The sequence below is a fragment of the Sinocyclocheilus anshuiensis genome, unplaced genomic scaffold (genome assembly GCF_001515605.1).
Source record: "Sinocyclocheilus anshuiensis isolate Anshui unplaced genomic scaffold, SAMN03320099.WGS_v1.1 scaffold124, whole genome shotgun sequence".
In the NCBI taxonomy this organism is placed as follows: domain Eukaryota; kingdom Metazoa; phylum Chordata; class Actinopteri; order Cypriniformes; family Cyprinidae; genus Sinocyclocheilus; species Sinocyclocheilus anshuiensis.
This window is the reverse complement of record NW_015554082.1, coordinates 1,716,180-1,724,728: the sequence shown is the minus strand read 5'-3', so window position 1 is coordinate 1,724,728 and position 8,549 is coordinate 1,716,180. Positions and strand designations below refer to the sequence as shown.

The window sequence follows — 8,549 nt, the reverse complement described above, 5'->3', positions numbered from 1 at the left end:
ACACACACACACACACACACACACACACACACACACACACACACACACACACACACACACACATACAACCCTTAATGCATGTGAGCACAATAATAAGTTCCCAGCTGAGAACCCTTCCTCTCGTATGTACGGATGGATATTAAACTCAAGGATCAGAGCACTAAGTAGGCCAGTAGAGTGTTAGGGCAGGCTGACCAGAAAACTTGACACTCAGTCTTGGTGTGCAGGGGATGAACAAAACGGTCACACTTTCAAAGAGTCCTAATAGTGCTGTGAGCCTGTGGCCGCTGGGCTCAGTATGTGTCCTCGACATCACGGAAATGACAAAAGCACCTTCCTCCGACGGGCATCAGTTTCACGGATTAGCTCTTGTGCTTAAACGGAGTTGTCTGAAGTCAGAGAGAGGGCTGGTCTCTTTCTTTGTCTTCCGCACTTTGTTTCACCAGTGAAAAGGAACAATAGCATCTTAATGCCTAATTAAGCTGATAATTGAGAAAACCAGACCATTCACAAGACATTTTAAGAGACAGCAGGCTGACCCACAAACACACATCTTAGTAAGTATTGGAATCATAAGGAATTTGGTTCTGATTCCATTTTGATTCTTTTTGTACTTCTGAGGAAGCAATAGAAATAGAAGGGTGTGTGGTCAATTTATTATTTCTTGGCAGCCAAGACTTTCTCTCTTTCATCATGTTCAATTCAGACAGTAAGCTCACAATTCAGCTAAAATAAATTCCTAACATGGATAATACAGCCTACGATTACATCTCCACAAGCACTAAAACGTACAGGGATTACAATTAGAAAACCCTTCTCAAATTCTCTATGGTGATGTCAGCCAAGACAGACGCATGTGCCCTCATTAAGACAAGAAGCTCAGGCTATATGGGGCATCCTCCTAATGAAGCATAATTGGACTGCTTCCACTATTTAACATGGCATTATATGATAGTATGGGGACAGTGGAGTCTCTTTCTCTAGATAACAATGTCAAGGCAAGACTGTCTCATCCTGAATCTATGCTTCAGTCTGTTACACTGATTCTTGTATTTGTCATTTTCAGCTCAAAAATCAAAAGCTTCCCTTAATGTTTTACCACCTTTAAATTCTTTGTTCTATATATAAAAAAAACCCCAGCACGATAACAGTTGTCATGTTTTTGAGGAAGAGAAGACAGATGGGAGAAGACGTGATGCTCTCTTTGTCTCTCATTAATGTAAAGGACTGTGCGAGACAAGGGAGTCTCTGTTCGTCTCTCAGACTAAACATGACAGCTCTTCTCTTTGCCTCACTGAGAAGTACATCCCTCGCTGGATCCTTTCTCACAGTTCTCACAAAAACCAACAGCTACAGTAAACCAGAGATACAAAGCCAACATATATAAATCCACCACACATTGGCCTCAATTACCTCCCTATTATTTTTGTGAATTCCCAAAATATATAAAACTGCATTGGATTTTCCCAAGCTGCTGGTGTGCAGAGCTGCCATGGGACGTCGTGAAAGGCTCGTGTTTTCATTAGTGTTTGCTTTAGGGCAAAATTCACAATTAACAGTTCGAGATGAAGATCCGGACCGGCACTGGTTCCATCTAAATCACAAATCATTTCTGACAAATCTATAAATATGAGTGTTCAAAAGTTTGAGGTTGGTAAGATTTCATGAAGTTTCTCAAAGAGTTCCATTATGCTCACCAAGTATGTATGTATGTATGTGGCTGCATGTATTTGACTTAAAACACAGTAAACAATATTATTAATATTTGTGAAGTATTATGACAGTTTAAAATCACTGTTTTCTAAATGTAATTTATTTCTGTGATGTAAAGATGAATTTTCAGCAGCGGTTACACTAGTCTTCAGTGTCACAATAACCTTTCATAAATCATTCTAATATGCTGATTTGCTGCTCAAGAAACTTTTCTGTATCACTCTGTGCTCAAACTTGATGAACAGAAAGCTCAAAAGAACAACATTTATTTGAAATAGAAATCTTTTTAACATTATAAATGTCTTTACTGTCATTTTAATGCATGCTTGATAAATAAAAGCCTTAATATCATTCAAAAATATGCAAAAAAATGTAATCATCACATTTTTCTCCATATGGGACTGTTAAGATACATAATGCATATAGGCAACATAGAAGCTGACAAGGTGCGCTTACACAATTTCAGTGCCATGCGACTGAAGAAATGTGTCAGCTGTGATTTAGTGTGTGAAATGTGTGAGTGATTTAGTGACTAAATGTAGGTTGTTTACGGTTGCCAAGCCACAGCACAACCTGTAATACAGAATTCTACTGATGTGCGGTCACAGGTGTACAGCGGCTTCGAGTGTGGCTCATCCAATCAGAATTTATAATGTTTATTTTGTGATTTTTATTGCTTGTTCAGAACTTTTCTGCAAAGGAAATTTAGGCACTGAACCTGTTGGTGATTTAATTGAATGTCTTGCTTTAGGGAATCCCATCCAGATCATTTATTCATTCAGGATTTTTAGGTCTTGTTGCTCCAGGAGATGTGGTGACTGAGGGCGATCCCTTCCCCCTTTCCGGTCTCCTGTTACACTATAACACAACACCCCGGAGCAAACTCCCCCAACAGACACAATCCTAGAAATCCACTACCGTGCTGCCTGTACGCATTTCTAGATTCGCTGCAGAGGGTTATTATTTTCTTCTCAGTGCGAAACACTGAAAGACATTTCAGGCTTATGACAGAAACCGCTGCTGCTTTCTGAGATACTCTGATGCATTTTTACAGCCGTTTCCCAAGAGCAATCACATCAGATGCGAAGGTGTAAACTACATATTGTGAAACACCTAATAAAGGGAAACACACACACATACTACTCTTCAACAGTAGCAGAGCAGGAAAAAACAGATGTTTCATTTAGAGCATTATATTATGAGGCTTCACTCATAAATACACAGCAGTAAATACGCTCGATTCAGTTCTTTGTCTTGAAGTGTGCTAATATTCTTCTGGCCTGAAGGCTTTCTTACTTGGAGGTCTATGAATGCACACTCTCCCATAGATCTTTAAGTGGGCTCTTGAGTCTTTGCATGCAGGAATAGGTGAACATCTGGTATTGATTGTGGAGTCTTTGCATGGGGTCCGGCTATTGATCAGCTCTAATTCTGCTCACGGATCAAGTAAAGGAATCTAGCATTAGCTGTGAGGACTTCAAATGTCAGCGAGACGGCTGCGGGTCATTGAATAAATTGCATTCCACCTTTATACAGACGCATTCTTCTGAAATTGAAAGCTAAAACGTGTCTATACACTGAAAAAACTTTTCAAGCCGTACTTCATTAAATTAATAATTTGTCTTTCAATTAAATTTACCATTATTTGTTTTATTTTTCAAGTAATATTTTTTTAGTTCAAAATATTGATAAATATAAATATTTTTCATTAAGAGCTCAACTAAGACATATTTGTTTTGACGAATGTAAATTATCACGGTTAGATTAACTCATATTATTAAGATTATATCATGACCACGCCTCCTCACACTGGTGCTGCGAGTCAGTTAACGACACCATTTTGTCACTGTGTGATTGTGTGTGAATTCAACGAGCTGTGGAAGAGAAGGTGGAAACTTTGTTTTAGATAAGTTAGTTGTATGGATGTTATTTTCCGACATTTACCTTTTTTTCACTCTTTCTTTTCCTCGAGAGACTGACTGTGATCGGCGAAAATTGTTGTTTGTCTAAACGACGGGACATTTCTCATCCGTTAGCTAACGTTATTTGTTTGTATGTGTTCCTTCGCTGGCATTTTCCACATTTCGTTTTTTTCTCCCTTAATAACAAATGTGTCCATTCTGATGCTCAATTTTACCGAACTAATGGCTGCTGATGACTATTTGAATTGAATTCTGCCAAAGTGCGCGCTTGTAAGTGTTCATTAAATGCATAACGTTACGTGAGTACAGGTCTGTTCATGTCTGAAAATAATATATGAAAAACAAAATTATTTTACATAAAAACATTATAGCTTATATTTGTTTAGTACATTTTTAAATTAATGTAAAAACTAAAATGAATTGTAAAACTGAAAGTTATTCTTTTAATTGTGTTCAGCATGGTGGGCCGCATTTGAATTCGTGATGGGCCACGGGTTGAGAACCACTGGCTTAAAGTAATAAGAGTTACCATCCAACCGGTGAAAACACAGACTGCAGCAGAAATTAAATCAAACATGGCTTTGGGAAATCAATAGTTATTGTATTCAACTGATGCTGTATTTCATATATTAATGAACAATAGTAGCACACACAATATGCCTAACTTAAAACCACAAAAGCTAGTCTTAGCCCTCAGGTTCTGTTGAGATTGATTGTGATTCTATATACAGAAACCTCAATTATTTAGCATTAAAAAATAAATTTCACATTTTAATAAGATCCTCTTACAAAATCAAATCCCAATAGGCAAACATTGTAACTTTATTCCAATGTTTTACCACAAAGTAAATGTGCACTTTTCATAAATGTAACTAAAACACACTAAATATCAACACAATACAATTAAATTAACTGCATTTATTCATGCTTTATACCAGGGGTGCCCAAACTCGGTCCTGGAGGGCCGGTGTCCTGCAGAGTTTAGCTCCAACCCCAATTAAACACACCTGAACCAGCTAATCAAGCACTTATAGGCATACTAGAAACTTACCAGCAGGTGTGTTGAGGCAAGTTGGAGCTAAACTCTGCAGGACACCGGCCCTCCAGGACCGAGTTTGGGCACCCCTGCTTTATACCAATGGTCTCTAAGACCCTAAATATTAGTAACATAACACATTAAATGGTGTTCGAGATTAAATTCGTGTTCATGTTAGTTCACAGTGCATAACAAATGTAAAAAATGTATTAGTATTGTTTGTTTACTAATGTAGTTAACCAACGATAATGAACTAAACCTTATTGTAAAGTGTAACCTATTAACATTAGCTATTAAGGCCTTGAAGTCTTAGAGGCCCCAAACAGAACATAAGGGTTCAGTGCGCTCTTGTTAAGTTTTCCAATTATCAATAAAAATGTGCTTTCCTAGGTGCCACAGCACTTCTTATTTAATCAACCTCTGCCCCAGAACAATCCTGCCCTCTTTTTTCTGTGTACTCAACCCCCTCTGGTACGGCCCAGCAGGTGCTGACGGGGATGGTTTGCTCTAAGGATTGAGCCCACACAGAGGGGGAGCAGCTGAGAGTAAGTTTCCTCAGGCGTCTCCGGACACACATTCAGTTCCTGGCACAAGAGGCCATTCAGCATTACACAGAGTCTGGGCCTTCACAACACTCCTCTCACAGCTCGCTGCGCAAGGGCTGCCCATTCACTACGCAACAGATCAGGACGGGAGCACAGAGTGATACAAGAGACCTTACTATTATGCAAGAGATCTTATTACTTGATTATCCTGGACAAACTGCTGGCGCGTTTAAATATGACCGAGCTTCATAATGGGTCAGTGAATAACACAGGCCTTATCTAGAAGACAGCGAGGAAAAAAGTGCAAGAACATAATTGACTAATGAGGATGTTGCATTTTCCACCTGAGAGAACACCATGAAATTCATAGAGGGACTGATTTGTCTCTTCATGCTATTAAAAATCCCACAGCACACCTCCAGCTCTGACAGAATCAGTGAATGGAGTTTAATTACACTGTTGGGAAACCTCCGCATTATTATTTGGAACTGCATACTTATATCTTTTAATAAGGCCATTTCGCAATTGTTTTCATTTCATCTGATTGGTTTTCCTCAAGACCAGAGAGAAGGCTTAAAGTGCTGATGGATGATTGGTCTGACTTGACACACATTGAACGCATGAAAGGAGGATGAGGTGGGAGGGTCTATGCATAGCTCAAAATTCACATCAAGAAAAGAAATATTGGTAGCTCGAGGGAGACTAATGCATAGATTTAAAGTGCATTTCTTTGATGTGCTCTCAGTAGTATTACAGGACAAAGAATATTTAAAACATGCTACAGAACTGAAAGACATCTTCACATTGATTTTCATACTCAAGTGTCTAGTTTGCGTCATATTATGAAAAAAAAAAAAAAAATCTATTCTCTTTCCACATTCTTTGATGCTTTTGTGAGAAAAAGAAACTGAGAAAAAGTCAGATAGAGCAGTGTTTCCCAACCTTTTTCTCTCCCATGAGTAAGGCTCAAGAATCCCCCCATCACTAAACAAGAAATGTGTTCTTCTTAAATTATATTATAATGGGCCATTCAGCATTATCATTATCTGAAGCGGCCGCTATTACATGAATTAATAATATAATCAATAACAGAAGTATTGGAAACAATACTGGAAGCATTTCTAGATGCAAATATGAAAAAAAGACCTAACAGTGAATTTATTTATGAATAAAAGTCAAAATTCTGTTTTATATCTTTAGCAAAGCAAAAATCTAAATGTTCCCAATACCCCTTGTTGGAAATCAATGACACGGAGACCAAAAAAGAGACTTCACATCCTCTGTCTGTAACCTCACTATATTGTTGCTGTTAGACATCTACATGAGCCTAAAGAGCTTGAAAGTCATTGATAAATCAATTCATTGGCTATTAACGCTTGTTTTCTTCCACAGCGCTTTGATCCTGTGTTCTGTACAAAGGAAGCTGCCACACGTTGCGCGCTTTGAGAGTAGAAACAAAAATATCTTACAAGCTACTAAATCATAAAATGACCTGTGACCCAAAATAACTGACCGACATCCCCCAAAATGTTACACAAAAACCGTTATTAATTCAAACGATCAGCATTATGAACACAATAGAACGGCTTCGTGATGTATCAGCAACGAAGCGTGCGCGTCCATTATGACGCATAATTGAGATTAATTGCACGCACGGTAGTGAAACGAAATTAAGAAAAAATGTCGTGCAAAAATGTGTTTAACTTGATAATTAGGTTACTGGCCAACGACGTATTCCAGGCGTAAAGCGCATTCAGCGTAACACGCATTTATGCGTCTGAACCCTGCACTTTCTGCACTTGTGAACCACATATCACTAATACATTAAAAAAACGCCACATTTGATGTCAAATATATTAGTCTTTAATACAAATAAGATCGATTTTTATCTCCGCGAGGCACGCGCAACAGGAAGACAAAAACTTTCCCATCCAGACTTCTTCATTTTATCATTCTGAGCAACAGATAGACGCGAACAGCAGCTGCAGTGCGTTGACATTCACCACACACATTTATCTCTACACTGTAAAAACAGGTTGTACTCACAAGCATATGTCATGGAGAAGCTATTCCCCATTTTGACCATATCCACTTGAGGTACCAGTTTAGGGATATCCTGGTGATGCGAGAGCGCAAACCGAAACACTTCATATTCGTGTGATTCGGTTGGGAATAACCCTCCTGTGGGGGAAGAAAAATCCCACAATACATTAAAACAACCAAGGCAGGTTTCTGGTAACACGAGTGAAATGACTAAGTCCATAATTATGACTCTTTTCCTATTTTTTTATTCAAAACGCATCACTCTACACTCCATCCTTCACTTTTGTCATTCACTCACCTATGTTGATATTACTTGGGAAACTGGAACCGAGGCACAATCCCAGAAAACTGGTGCAGAGCAGTGTGAGGCTTCGCTGCATATTTCCTTTTGCATTAGCGAAGAAAAAGAAAGCCAAATCCCAAGCATGGGTATGCGCGTGGTGTAGAATATCTCTTCTGGATGCTCTCACTCTATCCGCACATCAGCGAGTGAGCAGCGTGGATTACAGGTGCACCTCTTTGCGCGTGCTGTCCTTGCTCGCGCTCGCGCTGCGTCCTTGTGTGTTGCGCTCCCAGCCGTTCCTTCACCACAAGCAGCACTTCCACTGAGAACCGCGGGCGCGCAAGAGAGAGAGAGTGAGTGAGGGATTCTGATAACCGTATTCCACTCCAGCGCAACACCGTCTGTAGACTTTCTCCTTACGTTCACAGTTACTCTGTATGACTGAATTACACAGCGGTCTTTCTCGCGCTCTAAGTGTGCGTCTTTTTCGATGGCGAATAACGCGTAAACAAACATGAGCGCATACTTTTAAATTATGTTTTAGACCTTTGTCACTTCAAGGTGCTCTGTTGTCAAAGACAACAATCGCAGGGCTCAGATATTTCCATGGGGTTCCTCTCCTGTAATGATCTGTTTGTTTTTTTCTTAATTTTTTTTTCTTAAAAAAAAACCTAGGAGTGATTAAAATAATTAACTGTGATTATTTTCAGCAGTTTCAAGAACTGTATGTTCTTTAGTAAAAACAACAGTTGTGGGGGACAAATGTAAATAGAAAATATGATGCTGGTCACATTTTTTTATACTAAGCTAGAATATTTTAAAGGGGTCATATGATGCGATCACGCAAAGAAAGAAGGTGTAACTTTTATTCTCGCTGTAGTATTGTTGCCGCCGCCATGTCCTGAAGGCACTGTGTGTTTCAAGTGAAGTGAAGTGTGAAGTGAAGTGACATGTGGCTAAGTATGGTGACCCATACTTGGAATTAGTGCTCTGCATTTAACCCATCC

At 39.1% G+C, this 8,549-nt stretch overlaps 1 protein-coding gene across 4 annotated transcripts in view; it reads right to left on the bottom strand.

The window, feature by feature from the left end:
- LOC107669094 (glutamate receptor 1-like) overlaps window positions 1–7,792 on the bottom strand; it is a 75,876-nt gene extending 68,084 nt beyond the window's left edge. For all 4 annotated transcript variants that reach the window (XM_016461205.1, XM_016461206.1, XM_016461207.1 and 1 more), the window contains exons 1-2: window positions 7,558–7,792; window positions 7,263–7,397 (exon numbers count right to left, since the gene is read on the bottom strand). In XM_016461205.1, coding sequence (XP_016316691.1) covers window positions 7,263–7,397; window positions 7,558–7,639 — 217 coding nt within the window. In that variant the 5' untranslated portion in view covers window positions 7,640–7,792. The remainder of the gene's footprint in view (window positions 1–7,262; window positions 7,398–7,557) is intronic.
- Between the last annotated feature and the right edge of the window lie 757 nt (window positions 7,793–8,549).